This window comes from Pipra filicauda, unplaced genomic scaffold (genome assembly GCF_003945595.2).
Source record: "Pipra filicauda isolate LSUMZ 115617 unplaced genomic scaffold, ASM394559v2 scaffold92_size2517590_pilon, whole genome shotgun sequence".
NCBI lineage: Eukaryota > Metazoa > Chordata > Aves > Passeriformes > Pipridae > Pipra > Pipra filicauda.
The window spans coordinates 1,994,178-2,011,819 of record NW_024105120.1 but is presented as its reverse complement, the minus strand read 5'-3'; the positions used below and the strand labels follow the sequence as shown (position 1 = coordinate 2,011,819).

General features: G+C 36.9%; 1 protein-coding gene across 7 annotated transcripts in view; it reads right to left on the bottom strand.

The window, feature by feature from the left end:
- INPP4B (inositol polyphosphate-4-phosphatase type II B) overlaps window positions 1-17,642 on the bottom strand; it is a 371,943-nt gene that overhangs the window by 98,937 nt on the left and 255,364 nt on the right. For all 7 annotated transcript variants that reach the window (XM_039391277.1, XM_027729659.2, XM_039391278.1 and 4 more), the window contains 3 exons: window positions 16,229-16,340; window positions 13,404-13,476; window positions 7,079-7,226 (listed from right to left, as the gene is read on the bottom strand). In XM_039391277.1, the coding sequence (XP_039247211.1) occupies window positions 7,079-7,226; window positions 13,404-13,476; window positions 16,229-16,340 (333 nt within the window). The remainder of the gene's footprint in view (window positions 1-7,078; window positions 7,227-13,403; window positions 13,477-16,228; window positions 16,341-17,642) is intronic.

The following is a 17,642-nucleotide window of genomic DNA, read 5'->3' as shown; positions in this document are numbered from 1 at the left end:
TGATTCAACTTTCCAATGTAGCCATGGAATTTTGAATAGCTAATCAACCAAGCAGTAAGCTCAGAGCAAACTCAATGTTGTTAAAATAGAGCTATTTATCATCTTATTTCCCCACTCCAAATCCTGTCTCAGTGTCTTTTCCAGATAATTGCACTCATCACCATGACAGATCTTGTGCTCAGCATCAACTAAAACTCATCTTACAGAATGAAATCCAAGCTTTGTCTGCAGCTGTTTGTCTTTGTCTTGCTGCTCAGCTCCTCAAACTGTCTCCTGGATAGTATTTTCTGTCACTGTACAATGGAAACTCCACCCAGAAGTGAATCTTAACTTCCATTCTCCTGTCTGTTCTCTATGTTCCTTGGTTGCCTTGGCATAATCTTGCCCCATTTGTGTCTAACCAGAATGTGGACGAAAATTGTCTGTCCCGTTCCTCATTCTCCACCTCAAATATTAGCCAATTAGCTTATTTTTAAGCCTGCCTTAGGTACAGTCTGTTTTTCACACCCATTCTTCCCTTTAGTACACTAATTACACCAGCTTTCACTGAGCACTTCTCATTCTATTTGGAAGCAGTTCCCCATTCAAAAGTGTAAAATCTACCTGCTACCCTCTCTTCAAAACTCTCTTCTGCCATTATGGCAGAACAATTTAACCTTGGATCCTGATCTGTTTGCATACACAACGCTGATTGTTAGGATAAAGATTAATGGTCAGTGATGCTAACACAACAACAATTTTAAAGAGATGAAAAATTGTAAGAATAAGTTAAGAGATTCCTCAGGATCCCATTGCAGTTAGAAATGTTGTGAAGCCTCAGTTCAAGCTCCCACAATCAACAACTTTTTTTTTCTCAGAATGATTTACTGATCTGCACAGCTACAATCTGTGGGCACTTTGCCCTTTAGCAGACTAGAGCTTTCCCCAGCCTTGACTGATGGCAAGTAGAGCCACTGCACAAGTTGTAACACTGATGTGTAGGATGGTTTAGGAGGTTCTGCACCTGCTACCTCACCAGATACATTTCTGAGAGTATTAGCAGTTAAAAACTGGTGCCATTAAACTCCAAGTACAATTACGTGCAATTTTTTTGTTCCAAGGAAATGTTCAAAGAAGCCCATTACCAAAAAATGGTTGAGAACTGACAGCTTAGATTAATATTCTGCCTTTTGATTTACCTACTCATGCTTTTTTTTTATTTCTAAGAGCACCGTGGGTGCACGATTATAGTGAACTACTAAAAGTACCTGAAAAGAGGCACAAGGAATTTCCTGTATGACTCACATTGGTAATTTCTATTTAAACAGCTCCTGCTTTGTGCCAGGCACTTTAATGACCACAGAAAAGGACTTGCTCATCACTTTGGATACAGGGATGTAGGAACAGCTTAGAAGTCCAAAGAAAACATATTCAATGCTAAAATACAAAACGCTGATTTCTTCAAGGAGAACTTTGAATGAGTCGTATGCCTCATTTACAAAATTAATTGAAGGAAATGCCAATACTAAAATCATGTTTTCATTGAACTTGTTTTTGCAGAACTACCACCAGATTCAACAGTTCAGACACCGTTGTGGAATGCACAGTGAAAACCTGTGGTCGGTGACAATAAATCAGAATAAAGCAAAACATCAGCAAAATGTTAAGATGAGCGAGAAGGGAGAAGTCCGTCAAAGAACTTTCTTGGATCTGATTACTCTGTCTCAGAAAAGGGAACAGCAGAAATAGCCATTTGCATCATTAAAGACACAACACAAATCTTCACAAATTGAAAGATGAAGTTGAAAAGATCAGTGTAATTAAAAGAAGAGGAGATAATTAAGAGGACATACGATAAAAGCACAGGAACCAAAAATGATGCACGAAGATCAAGTGGCAATTTTTTTATACATGCAGATTCAAAACTCCAGTGATGCAATTCCCAGTGAAGCAAACATGATAAATTCAAAATGAAAAAAATGAAGTAATTTTTGCCTCCACCAAGCAAAATTAGCTTCTGAAATCCACTTTCACAAAACATCAGAAGCAAAGAGCTTAGCAGGATTCAAAAAAAGATGAGACATTTCTGCAGATTATATTTGCAAAAATTTTATAATATTATAAAGGCATCAAAATCCTGCATATTTATCAAACAGGAGCTTTGGAGTAAATATACAACATAAGCTTTGGGGTATGACTCAATCACTCATAAGTAAAGGAAGCTTAGAAGCTTCCTTCTAAGGAAAGGAGCACAGGAATTATTTTTCCTAACAAAGTTTGCTTTAAAGTGTACATGTTTATGGATAACCATTCCATTTTTATTTTTGTGTAGAATAGAAGCAGATAAGATTACTCTCATTTTTCTTTAGCACAAGTTATGGTCCTGTGATATACAGGCAATAAACCCCATGCAAGCAATACAACATTCTCTCCAGAAAGAAAAGAATCATAGCCTTTTCACTATATTGTTTCTAAAACAGACAAATAACTACTAAGGAGGATATAATCCCTTCTGGGGAAGCTACCACAAAAATGAATAAAAGCATATTTTTCTCTCTTTCGTAATAGTTTTCATTTAGAATCTCTTGAAAACAGTTACCATTTTCATCTTACAGAATTTCCTAAAACTATTCCAGGTTTTAGTAAGTCTAACCTGACAAGCAACTAAAAATTACAATGTAGGTTGTGTCTACCTTTTGGATGTCATAAACATTTGTTTAAAAAAAACCCCAACAAATAAAACCCCACAAAAAATCCCATCAAAATCACATGAGCAAACTACTCAACCCCAAAAAAGTCAAGCCAACCATTACATTAAAAAATATTTTAAAACCTGTTTTTCAATGTATATATGGAGAATAGAGTGGGATTTGCAAAAACTTGATAATATTTTATGTTGTTCCTAAGACCTGAAGTTTTTAAGTTCCTTTTTCATTTCTATCCACTACCATCCCCTTTTTATTATCCAAAAGTGTAGACAACATATAAGCTAAATTAATCCCACTTTCTCATTCTTGCCTTAAAACTCCTTCCCTTCCAAACTCTTTCCCTTCCTTGGATAATTTATTACCTGGATTTATCTCTGAAAGACTCACCATCTTCAAACAGCATGACCATTTGAGGTTAATTCTATGATTTACATTTAATAGCAGAGGATAATTCTCCTGCACCAGACATTTGCAGAAAGGTCTCGAATTCAGTAATACTCAGAATGGCACCTCTGGAATTTACATGTTAATCCTAAATTATATTTTAGTAGTTAGTAATACTGTATAGAATTTTTAAGGGTGTTTTGTTTGGTTATTTTTTTATTCTTATTGCTTCATCAGAAAACACTGGAACCAGCTTAAGACAATGTTGCTTCACTTCCACGATATGAGCAAGATAAGTAATGTTATGTAGAGGTACCTGTCACAAAACAAATCAGGTGATGTTACTACATTCCAATGCACTACACTGTCACATATGCTACATATGAAAACTCCTCTAAGACTTTTACAGAGGCCATCTTTTCCAAAATCAGTGGTGAACAGCAAAATCAAGAGGACAGAGAACTATGTAGTGTTAATACATTACAATATTTTATCCTTTAGTTTATAAATAAGTGGTTTTTAAACTGATCTTGTTTGAGTAGGACAATTGTCTAAACATTACTTACAAAATTCAAGTTATACTTCTGTTCATATACTTATATTCCTCTATGCAGCAACTGGCAGAGAGTAAGAACAGAGAGGTTTCACATGCCTTTTGATGCACAGTGGGGTAAATACTGCACATGCATGTATTTGACCTATGTTTTACTGACAAATCTGGGAATTTTTTAAGTGTCAAAAAGATTATTTCTACGAGTATTCACACAAGATACTTAGTAGAAGTAATGTTTTGAAAGTCCTTAAGTGTGTAGGTGTATTAACAGTGCCTGTCTCAACGTGGTTGGTTCAAACAGCTTCAGAAGTCACAGTAAGTTTACCCCAAATCACTTTTATTTAATGCTATTACCTCCTATCAATACAATGGGTTTGCAATGCAACTGCTCTAAAACAAGTCATGTGAAAACTAACATACAAAGGTCCAGAAAAATCAAAGCCTACTCCCAACACGTGGCATTTCTGCCTGGGGCTCCACTTCTCTATACAAGTTGTGCAATAAAAGGAAGTAGAAAAAACATACATCTTTCAGACAGTCTGAACTTTGTCATCGTTCCATTATGTTACAGGAAAGAAATAAAAACCAGACAGACAGCACAGATTTGCACAAAAAAGGCCACTGGTGATGGGACGGGACAGTCATTCCTGATGCAGGAGGAAAGGTTGAGTGTGCTTTGTACCCTGGAGAGAGGGTTCAAGTTCAGTAATTTATCCTAGAAATTTGTTTATGACTTGTGATCACAAATGCCATGGGCCAAATTCAAGTATAGGTGGAATTTCCTTTCAGCCAAATCTGAGTTTGGTTTCAAGGGACTCGAACTTCAAAAGAATCAAGAACTCAAAAGAATCTGAAAGACATGTGCTGCAGCTTCTGCTATAGTCTCCTAATTCTCTTGCTGTGCTGATCCAGTTACATCTACAACTGCAAGTTTCAATTATGTGAGTCAACCAACTTCCTGAACAATTACTGTAAACTAAGTTTTTTTATAATCATTAGGTTCAAAGAACTACTTGGCTAATCTTGCATGACATATATAAAATATCTGGACAAGATTTGTGTGAAGACATACTAAAACCAGGGGAAAGGACTCATTGGAACACCTCAAAGAGGAAAAAGAAATAATTGAATGATAAAAACCAGCAATGCAGACTGTATGATCCTTATTAGAACAATAAAAATTACCATATAACTCCTATTAAAACTTCTTCCAGGGAGGTTTGAATGAAAAAATCTTTAATGCATGCATTTCTTTAAAAACATTATTTCATGCTGAAAACCAAAGTTAAAAATCCTCAGTGGTTACATACTTCAGAGTATCATGTCAGTAAATCAAATTATTTGGTTAACAATGAACACTAGTTTTATCAAGAGATAAACAATCTGAAAAGCTAAGAGAAAAGGGAACACAAACTACAATTTAAAATTCTATACTGAATGGGATTAACACTTATAATACTTGTTAACACTTATTAACACTTGCATATTTTTTAAAGGTAATTGCTGACTATACTGAAGCCCCAATAGGAACAAAATGAAACAGGTTGAGGATGATAAGAAGTGAGCTCTGAGAAAAAAATATTTATTCTTTTATAATAACTGGGGAAAAAAGACACAGAGAAGGATACTCTAGAAGAGAATAGCCTAAAAATGGTACAATTTAAGTTTTGTGTAAGTTAGTAACTAACGTAATAACATCCTCCTAACATGTTTTCCTAGTTCACAAATGTAAGGACTCCACAAGAACAGACATCTTTGCAATTATTTCAAAAAGCAAAGCTGAAGCTCTGATCTACAGACTTATATGATGATAGATGACACAGATGCCCCTATTCCCACCTTGTCTCTCTTTCACACCCACATTTTCTCCTAGGCTTGAACAGCTTAACCACATCGGCAGCCAGGAAAACCTGAACCACTTCCCTCAATCTTTGAGCAACTTTTACTTCTGTTTCTTTCTCAAAGTTTTTCTATATTTTGGTGAGTACTGAGTAATCATGGGGGAAAAAAAACCAAAACACCAAGGTGGTTCTTTACTAACAGTTTATCCAAAGGGGTGAGTTCTATAATATGAAATAACAGCAAGGGCTATTATTTGCATTATGCCTTTGGAGAGAATAGTAGAGTAATAGTAAAAGTGGTTAAAGCAATCCTCTAACATTTAAAAAGCATTTACCCATGGGGCAAATGAAAATCTGGGAAGTGCATGAACTGTGCAAGTCAGCATAATCTATTTTTATTGCTTACTAAAAAAAAAACCCCTACATATTAGTATTCTCAAACAAGATGAGGCTATAAATGCCTAAGCACAGTATTACATGAATAAAATAAAGCATTATAACAATTCATAGGATTTTTATAACCCATCATTACCATGCATAAGTATGTACCAGTCCACTGACTTTATTAAAATCAAGATTCTGGTCTCCCACATGCTGCTCTATTGGCATAAAAAGATCATACAGAAGCAACAGATGGGGTAAACACAAAAGAAAAGAAGCTCCATATTGCAGGACAAACCTCTGTAAACAATAACAGGCAAGTCCCTCTGATGGAAGGGATTTTCTGAAAGTGCACAGGTTGGCTTTGGGATGCAGCACCAGCTCTCTCACACATGAGATCAGATGCCCGTCTATGTGCAAGGCAACCTTCATGGGGAAAGAGGCAATATCTTCTTCTACATCATCCACTATCATTGGAAAAAGAAGGCATTGTTTTCAGGGAAGCCCTGGACTGCTTAAAATAATGGGGTTTTTCCACAATTTTATCAGCACAGCTTACAAGGATTGAAGGACAAGCTGTCATTTTAGTCATTGCAGTGGGAATTTGCACATACAAAGGATTTTGGGACACTTGTGTTCCCTATCCTCCTTTTCTCCCAGGCCATACATATTGTAATAATTCTCAGATGTCCCTCTTGCCAAACATGAATCAAGATTTCAAACATACATTACCTTGGTACCCTTTTCTTAAGCCAAGTAATTTACATTAGCAAGAGGAGATTTTTCTTCTCATTGCTGCTTTATTAACTACAAACTTGTCATTTTCCATTGTCTGCATAATGTTTGTCTGTGATATTAGCACTACCCAGACACAAAGCCAGACACACTATAGTGTTGTTCACACCCTAGTCACGTGCTGCTTCTTTATAAAATGTTAACTTTTCAGAATATTTATATTCGTAGCCAAATATTGACCTTCACAGATTTAAAGTCATGACCACACTCTAACACAGTTCATTGCTCAGAACTTATGAGGTCATTAGAGTCCTAAAAATTCTGAATAATCAATTCTGTTGTTCAGCTACAGCTGTAAATTTTTAGCAGTCAGAAAGATCACTGTATTTTGCCCATTTCATACTACAAATTAATATTTTTAGCTCATCACTTGCATGATTCCGACTCACAAAAATAGAATTTAGTATTTACTATTGCTTCTTTTTCTTCCTCCTTACCTTCTCATATCCTCCTTTATGTGCAGATTTATTAGTTCTTTAGGAACATGGAAAGAGAGGGTGGTCTCAGCCATCTGTTCCCGGATCCGCATCCACTTGTTGTCAGAAGTAGGGAATCTATATAACTTACAGATGGGGTTTTTTAGCACTGCAGAGAGGAAAAAGATATATCATTGCTTTACTGTGGTTATATGACTTTGAAAATTTATGACAACCATTTCAAGGAAAAATAATACATTATTTTCCCCCTTGCTTAAAGAATTAATTTTAGAACCATTACAATTCTATTAAAAATGTTGAATTTTTATTTAATTTTTTATAGCAGCATGTGGAGGACAAAGTATTACTAGTACAGTAGATAAATCACATTTTACCAGCATAGCAGGCAACCTGTGAATTTAATATTTCAGTATATGTTATACTCTTTTTTCTCACATTTAAGATACAGTTAAGAGAAAGAGAATGCACAAATAAACTATAAACACACATACAGTCCCCACCATGGCTTACCACCTGCTAGAATCACAATGCTAATAAATTGCACAGAACAAATGAAGCATGACTCAGAGTTTAACTGTATCTGATGCATCTTCTCCATGATATGCACACACAGAAATCATTAACACAAATAGAATGTGTGCATCTACATCACAGGAAACTTGACCTTCGTATGGTCCTGAGGGTGCCATTTGAGAGTTACCTTGATCATCGGTGTTGTCAAGAGACTGTCACTCCATAGAAATAAAACACATCGGGCCTGTCAAAATGTTACACGTGCTGTTCTCAGATCACCATTGTAACTTGACATGGGAAAATCATGTTACTTGGTGTCTTTGAAGATTATGCTTAAAACCTTTTCATTTTAAAGTTCTCCCAGGTTGGCTACGCTTCCATTCAGATCTTACAACGATGCACCATAATAAAGGTGGGAAATTTCTACCGTCTCCTTTCCATCTTTTTTTTTACCCTCCTCTTATTTTCCAGAAAGAATAGATAGGGAAAAAGCTGAGAAAAAAAGTAGTTCTATTTGGCTACTCTGATAAGCTTACTTGGAGACAAATGATTGTCATTTAACACACACATCTGCTGTTTCCTAACACAGAATGCCTTTGGACAGCCATCCAAATCCTCCACTGGTACCTTTCTACAAACCTCCTGGTAAAAGCTGCCTTACAGCAGGCTCCCATTGATCTGCCACTGCGTGGTCTATAACTCAAAGGAATGCCTTCCCCATGTGGGCAGCAAGGAAACTACTGCTGTCAAAATGACACCTACTAACAGAACTTTCAACTTCACAACCATTCCACCATTAATGCTTATGTAGGCTGATTTATAGAGAATGAAAAACACAGACCAAGACATTAAAGATACACAAACTGTGCTGTCTGTCTAAGAAAACTTTTTTAAAAGAAGTCCTTTAAGTAACAAGACTAGAGATTCAAAGACACCTGTAATAAACCCATTGCTGGCAACTCAAAGAAAGAAATGCCATAAGTAATCATGTTTTAAGTAATTGCAGGTGTATTGCTTTCTATTTCCATTACTCTATTGAGATGTCTTTAATCACTAGTGTGATAAAAAAACTGGAAGCTTTTTTAGAGTCATTTTGCCTTTAGTTATTAGTGATTTTAATTTCAAAAACTAAATTCTGACTTAACTGTTATGAAATAAGCCTAAGAGATGCTTGATAGCTATGGCAAATGAATAACAGATTTTTTTTTCTACTAACACCCCAAATACCTTAATGTTCAAGCATCTTTACAGCTTGATAATCCTCTCCACACAGACTTAACTACTGTCCTCTAGAAAAAAAGCATCTCCAAGTCCTGTTCCTACAATCAACTTACACTCAGTGTCTGGGCTTTATTGTACCACTTGATTAAAATATGCTGCAATGCATATTCCTTATTTTCCTCCTTTTTTGCTGAGATTCTTCTAATTGACAAAATCAGTTTTGTCAATAATATTAACAGTTTCTATCAGTTCACAAAGCAGATATATGGCATCAATCATCAAGAGAGGGAATGTAAATTTTCAGATGCCAGGGAGAGCTCAAGAAACTAAGGGCTAACTCAGGTCTGCCCTTAAACAGAAAAATGCCAAACCAGATGATAATTTTGGTTTGGGTTTGTGTTTTCCTTTGTGCCACCTGCTTAGTAGGAAGCAGGTTGGTACTTATTACCAGGACATTTCAAATGATGATTCCACAGACACAAAAGACTCTTTTTCTTTATTTTACTTTTTTATAGCTACTTCCTATAAAATTTATCACAGGATGTTTTTCCAAGAACAGCTCTTACATTTGCACTCAGAGCATTTTACACTGAAAAATTCACATTTATCTGTGAGAACCTAATGCACATATGTAGCTGCACAATCTTTTTCTTCCCATCTCTCCACTTTCACCACCACCACCATGGGAAAAAAACAAAATGAAACAGAAAACCTGTCAGTACTGCAGCATGATAGCAAGGGAGACTAAGAATCACTCTGAAAATACGGATCCAAAGTTGTGACTTTTATCATGGTTAGAATTATTAAACTACACCTCAAGTACTAGCTGAATTTTCAGGTCTTTGCTTCAGGTCTGAATTTTCAGACGAGGATAATCTCAAGTGTGTTGTAAGTTTTAAAAAAATGATCAAAACATCTCTCCATGGGTTTAAGAAGAAAATTTTATTTACAAACTCAGAAAAAAGCCTGGGAATTTTTCACAAGGAATCAAAATAATTCCAATATACAATATTGTTAAAGCTTGAGGTTGTCCGTAAAAGCTGCGCAATACTTGATGTTTTTCTTATAAACAGAAAAACCTCAGAAGTATCTTCCTTTTCAATTACAACAATAATTGCTTTCTAATTAAAGCAAGCTGTCTAGAACAGAATTCTAGAAGGCATGTAAAACCACCGAAACAGTAAGAATGGCAAGACTAAATTTGGTTTTTATAAAAAGTAGTTATTAAAATGAGTGAAGGTTTCATAAAGGTAACCCTTCCTGTATTTAGACTGTGATCATGAGAGGCATTGAAAAAAATGAAATCCACATGAACAGCTGTGGTTAAAAAAGAGAAAAACCTATTTTAAAAGCTTTTCTATGTAGTATGAAGCCTAAAAGCCAGAACCATGTATTTAACCATCCATATTTTTACACATACTTTTTTTAATTAGAAGATCTCTGTGTTTTTTATTTCATGCAATATCCTATAAGAAAAATAAAAATATAATAATCTGCTTCCCCATATGTTAAATAAAAAAATAATAATCTGTTTTTATTTTTGTTCCCTATTGAACAGAGATCAAAGCATATCACTGTCATATACTAATTTACTAAGAGTGTTTCTATTTATATCTTCCTCTGCAACACAGGTGTATTAAGCATATTACTTTAGGAAGAGTAATTGTAGCTTTCTTAATTTTTGCTTAATTTCAATTGCTTTTATTCTCTTTTTTATTGTAAAGTACGATTTCTTTACATGCAAACAACTGGCAAGCTCTCCCACATTATAAATAAATAACTGAATTTTGAGACATAAATTCAGTCTCTTGGGGTATAAACAGAATAGTGATCAGGCTCTGAGACACACTACTCATTCCCACTCACTCAATAAGCATCACACAACTCACTTGAGGGCTGCAAGTTCCCTATATTAAGATTTAAATTTGAGAAGAATGCCAACGTGCATCTACCCCTACAGGCTTAAAAGATTCACACAGGGGTATTTTTTTCAGCTCCCTCGTTTTGAAGGCCTGATAAACAACAAGAAACGGAAAGTACCAGAAATCTTTACAACAATATACACATGTGCTGAATATATATGCACATGAAATACATGTTGTACTGTGGATAGTTCTGTATGTACCCAGCAGGGAAAACACTGCAGGCAATGTTGATGTTATCAGGTTACCTGACACTTCTATCCCATTACTGCTCCTGCTTCTTGCCCTTCGATTCTTGTTTTCAGTTGCCTCCACATCTGCCATACTGAAATTTGTCTGGCTTAAACTGATTAATTTTTGTTAAATTTTCAGTTAAGATGGCCCAGCTGCACAGAATGAAGCCAGAAACTTGCAATACAAAGTTCTGCACTTTATAAATTTGAATTCTGATATTACATTTTTTACAGAGCTGTGCATTTCCCCATATCCATGGCAATGCAGCCAGATCCGACAATGGCATCAGCCTTGGCAAAGAAATCTCAGTATGTAAAACCTCAAAACTTGAACTAAACAACTCATACGTGCACGAAGGGTTTACCTTTACTGAAAATTCTTGCATTCTTCCCAGCTTCTAGTACCAACAAAACTGCATATGTCATTCATACAGAGTGGAGGAGTACATTTTTGGCAGAGCCAATGTGTGCTGCAAGATGCTTAAGGGCAGCCCAGGTACCCATATGAGAAATCCAGTCTCCAGGCAACACAGAGTGCTTTAATTCACATGAAGCCCAGGTATGGAGTCATGCTGGGGGAGAAGTCTGGTGGGTTGGGCAAAGAGGTTGACAGAGGTTGACAGTATAGTAGGGGAGCTAAAATTTTCTAAGGAAAGAAATTGGGAATTCAGTAAAAAGAGTGGGACTGACAAAACCCAGAACCAGTGCCTGGTGTCAGCAGGAAAGTGGAGGCAATGCTGAGGTGAGAAGAGAAAGCCACAAGCACAGGAAACAGACTGAAGAGTAAGTATTTATTAGAACAAACTTCCTGTGGCTGCAAACTCTTTCCAATATCCTGCATGCTGTCATTTCTTGCATATGCAGCTGCAATTCTGCTCTTTCCCTTAAATTCTTTAAAAAAAGACCTAAAAAAACCCTACAAAAAAACCCCTCCATGATATGTTTGATTTTATAAACCCCAGTAATGTCGGGTGGGATTTAGGTTTTATATTGTGTGTGTGTATATGAGAACAACAAATGCCAAGTGCTGTCTAGATACACTATGGAATAACATGCAAATACTCTTGACAAAGTGATCTAGACTTCAGTATTCACAAAACTGACATCTACCTTGGAAATTCCAACAAAATACATTCCCCAAACTGCAGCATTTCCCCATCCAAAATAACTTAACAAAAAAACCTCAATCAAACATACACAATGGAGGCAGCAAACAGGAAGAAATCAGTTGTGAAAGCAACATTTTCTCTGAACAGAAATGTCATTTCTTTAAGACCCACTTATCTGGGTGACATTCGGAATCAGAATCAAAGAACGGCTGCACTGAATTAGACCAAATTGTTCAACTGGCTCTGTATCTTGTCTCCAAGAAATGCCATAAATAGACACCTAGAGAGGCAAGATACTCTCCCTGCCTCCAGCCATTTCCACTTCAGGAATTTCTAGAGCCAGATGTAGTTCCTGTACATTCAGTAATTCTCAACTAACATCTTTTCACAAACATATCTAGTCTCGCATTGAACTGACGAAAAGAAAGAGCAGTTCCATAGAAGAAATTTTTCCCTTGCTTCTAATTGAGTCTCAACAGGTTACAGAAAAAAATTATAGCATTCAAACATATACGGAAAAAATTTTGGGAGGGTTCTAGTGCTTCCTTTAAACTGAAAAGCTAGTTGGATAAGTCTGTCCTACGAGAGAAGTCATAGGAAAAAGTTTCAGCAGAGGTTCTAAAACTTCAGTAACAGTTCTCCTCAACTGTATGCAGCAAATACCCAGAATTCTTGACAGCACTGTGGTTTCAGATGACCCATATAACTTATTTGTGACACTGTTACTGCAGAGTAATGGAGATTCATAAACTTGGGCTAATAAAACTTTTATGGTGCAGCATATCAGCATGTAATATTTCTCAGTATAATGAAAGAGAAATAGATCCAGTTTAACACCATACACTCAAGCCCAGAGTTGACCTAGAATTGAGAATTCCTTGCCAACAGCTCCCCTCATTTTAGGACACATAGCTTTCAGATCAAACTGAAAGTGCCACTTCATCAACTATGGGAGAGATTAGTTCTCCCAGGTATTCAGTTACAAATAATGCACAATTATTTAACAGAATGTCATGCAATGACATGCCAGAAACTTATGATTCCATGTCCATGGAAGTCACTGACGGACTTGAAAATCATTGAATGGTAAAGATGTGGGCGATGGAAATTTTAACACTGCTTCAGATAGCATAATTCACATATATTTCCTTGTGTTTCTCAGTAAAATGATACTGTCACACATGCATAAAACATTAAAATACTGAACTTAAACATCTGTGCAACATTTGAAGAGCATTTAACAAGCTCTGACGCAAATCTTCGTGATTTCCTCAGGATCTGACATAGCATGGCAACAGCCACCTTCTATGGATGTTAGAAAACTCACCTGCATTTAATGAGGGCAGGTTGTCTTTCCCACTTATGCCTTCAGTGGCCATACATTCACGAACCAATGCACACTGCAAAAGAAATACAACCACAAATGCAGCAAATTCAGCTGTCTAAGAAATCCACAGCAGTTTATAAACCGTGGGAAAACCATCAATGATGATGGAATTTCTCAGCCCTTAATTATAACTTACACTTTTCCCCTTATATTTCTGTTTCAGTATACTGTAACACAATCTGAATTACAGTTGAAAAAATGACAAAATATGATCAGCCATTCCATAATAAAACAGAAAGGTTTCCTACCAGTGCAGTGGCAGAAGTGTGGAGAGATACTAGCAGTTTAGTTTAATAAGTATATATCTCAAATAAGAATAAATCACTTATGGTTTAAAAAACTTTCTGACAAGTTTTGTGCTTTCAAAGAGGTTTCTTTAAGCAAGGCAGTTTTCACATGCATAGTGTGAGAAAACACTCCATTAATTTTTAAACAAGGGAGAAGTAGGAACCGCAAAAAGTCTTTAAAATGTGCTCGCGGTTTGCGATTGAAGCAATTTGTTATACAAGTGACCTGGAAGATTTCTTTGATGTTTTATTGAAGAATGAACCAGTGTACACCTATGTTAAACTTAGTAGGAAGTGTATTTTTAATGCTCCTCCTCCCCCCAGTCATTGAAAAAACCCAGACAGCCTCTAAAGGTGAGAGGGAGCTCTGTCCCCAGGGCTTCCCCAGTTTCTAGAAGTTCTGTTGCACAGCTTAAAGCAGAGAGCAAGACCTGATGTACTCTCTACCAGTTGACATCTGAAATTGAATTTAACCATCACCTTCCCCCTCCAAGAGAAATTCCCTGCACATAGTTTATCTAATGAGGCAGAAAACCTAGTTCAAAACTTAATTATTTGAAGTAATTCAGTAACTGCACATTCTCACAATTGCATTCTCACAACGAACATATGACTCTGTAATTCAACTAATCTGTACAAACTAAGGATTCTTTTAAAGACCACAGAAAATACATCTGTCACAAGGCTGGTCTTTCTTGACAAGTATTAGAACCCCCTAGAAAGATGCTATTAAAGCCTTCTGTCTCCCCCAGGCTAGACACAGCTCATTAATTACATCTCAAATAATTCTGAAGAGTCTCATTTCACATTTTGAAATGGAAGAAAAATGAAAGAGAAGGCTGTAAAATCAGCTCATGTTGCATATCTCATGGAAGTTCTATAGTTCAGAAAGATTTCAGAGTTTTTTGGCTTCTTTGGAACTGGTACTAATCATTTATTGTTTTAAAAGGGCATTGAAGTCCTTTGAGACGAATGGTGAAAAAAAAGTGTAAAATCCATCCCCAGAATGTGACCCAAAAACAGACAGGCTTGGCTGAGCAGAAAAGATATCGAAAACAAGTACTTTTCTCAAAAAGTACAGTTTTATATATTACTTCCAAACAAAAAATGCAGTTCTTCAGTCTACATTCCCTGTGGCAATATTTTTTTTTCCATGAAGAAGAGAATTCACCACAGTATTCAGCAGTACACCATCATACTGCTGCATTCTCTGTCAGTGCAAATGGGGCTGCAGAGCCAGAGATACTAGGAGAAGGCAATTCTGTACAGGCACATCAGTTGCCATCAGTCAGGGGACCCAGTTAAAGACACCTTTTTATTAGATGCAAATCATTTAAACCCAGATTTCCTCATTCTGAGCAGTCATTTCTGTATCTTTTCCAAGTTCAAACCTCTTGTCATCCCAGAGACAGTATATCCATTCCACCCTTCCTCTGTTGGTTCTCCATTCCTCTCAAACCCACTCCCTCTGTATCATCTCCAGCTCCAGTCCCCACTGGTTTTCCCTGCAGCAACGTGACTACTTCAAAGCTTTTATGGTTTTTCTGAGCCCTTCTGTCCTTCTTCTTGTCCCTCACCATGAACACCCTGACTCAGAATCCCTACACACATCCTCTGGTAAACCCTGCCCTATGCTCTGAGGCACCACTGCAGTGCTGTCCCTCCTGCTGGTTTTCCCCACTGCCGTGTGCTCCCATGAAACGCAGCTAAAACCTGCCCCTCTGCAAGGGAATCCACCTCTTCTTTGGCTTGCCTGTCATTCCTTCCAGTCTTTCAGTATTGCGGGCACAGGTTGCACACAAAACTCAACGTGAACAAGATTTCAAGGGCAGAAAACAGAGCAAGGAAAAAGAGTCATATTTATGGCATCCCTATGGACAGTTTTTTGATCATGAGTGATTAAATACATTCAGCTAAGATCCATAAAAGCTATTTTTTTCCTAAAGAAGGGGAGAGACTAGGAAATTCAGGTTAGAATATTACTCTGTGTATCACAGAATCATAGAATCAGTTGGGTTGGAAGGGACCTCCGAGATCATCAAGTCCAACCCTTGATCCAACACCGCTGTGCTTACTAGACCATGGCACTAAGTGCCACCTCCAGTCTCATCTTAAAAACCTCCAGGGATGGAGAACCCACCACTTCCCTGGGCAGCCCATTCCAATGCCTGATTACCCTCCCTGTAAAGAATTTCTTCCTCATATCTAACCTAAACCTCCCCTGGCACAGCTTAAGCCCATGCCCTCTTGTCTTACTGAGAGCTGCCCGGGAGAAGAGACCAACCCCCACCTGGCTACAACCTCCTGTCAGGTAGGTGTATTTTCATGAAAAATTATTTTTAGTTTAGGGAAATTGCATACATAGTACTTTACTCCAGAAATTTTTTATTAAGTTGTTAACCCAATTTGGAATTAGTATTTTAGACATTTGGTACGGTTGATCATTTAATTAACTTGTGCAATAAACTTAGTTTTTACCTTTTGATCTTGGGTATCTGTTGTGATGTGGTCTGTTTCCCCATCCTCCAGCTCTCCCATCTTCACCAGATTGACCTCAATGGTACCAACTGCCTTTCCACCATCAGAAGTTCTGGGGGGAAAAAAAATAAAAATCCGTGCCAAAAAAAAACCAACCTGAGCATCAAATTCTTTCAGTAAAAATATTATCAGTAAACATTTAGTCCCCTCTTCATTCTGCATAGCTGCAGTCACCTGTATTAAATTCATTATTGGCAACCATAAACCAAATGTTAACAGTAAGGCAAATTCTTCATGGCAATGAAAGTTTTCATCACAAAACTGAGGATGGGTAAATGCTATAAATGAATCCATGAACGCTGCCAAGTTTTCATTCTAGGCATTATTCTGTCTGTGGACTACCAGAGAAAGGACTGTGACATTGCAACAATACTCCATTTATGACCTGCAATCCCACTGCACAGGACCTCACTTTGTTTTCTAACACAGCCTGTGAAGAAAGGACATACTCAGTATAAATAAAACTCCTGTGAAACCAAAATAATGAAACTAATCTGAACATCACTTTTCCTTCTGTAGTCTTTTTGCAGAGCAATTATTCAGAATCCATCCTATTTCTTGAAATATAAGGGAGATGACAATACAGTTCCAGGTGAATTCCTTTATTATCATCTCCAAAAAGAGTTTATTTCTAATTAAGTAAAAACAAATAGCAATTCAAATTCACGTCTCCAAAAAAAGAGTATTGCTCACTACCTTTTGGAAGAGACAAGAGTTTAAACTCTAAAAAGATACTGAATGCTTTCTCAGCTCTTACTGGTAGCAAAGCACCAAGGTTAATGGCACAGCCTGTCTCCCCTGGCTTATTCTGAACAGCTGGATTTTTTGAAAGGAAGGAAAGAAGGGTAACAGACCATTTAATAATAGTGAGGGAAGTATAACAACAGGGACCAAACAAAATAGGCAAAAGGAAATGATGAGAAGAAGTGCATCAGAATTGTAAAAACACAGAGAGGAGGGAGAATCAAAATAAAACGTGTTTGGAGCAATACCGCATATAACCTCAGGAGTGAAAATGAACAGTGATGAAGCAGGACAAAGGAATACATAGAAAAGTGATTAGAAGGCTGAAAAAAAAAAAAAGGAAACAGGAATATAAGAAAAAAGTGTTTCCCATTAAAAACTGCCACATTTCTAGGGCAATCCATGCTGCAGGAAAACATCAAAATCCCCTTCAACACTGACGCCCTTCCAGAACTTCAAAAAATAGTCCTCACATTACTTTAGCAGAGAAGGGAAAATCCCCTAAACACCTTTATCCTCATTTCAGCAACCAGGAGAAAGACAGTGGTCCAGTGCAGTGCTACATGGAGGTGCCAGCCCCAGCACAGCCCAATTCCTGCTCACACTCTGG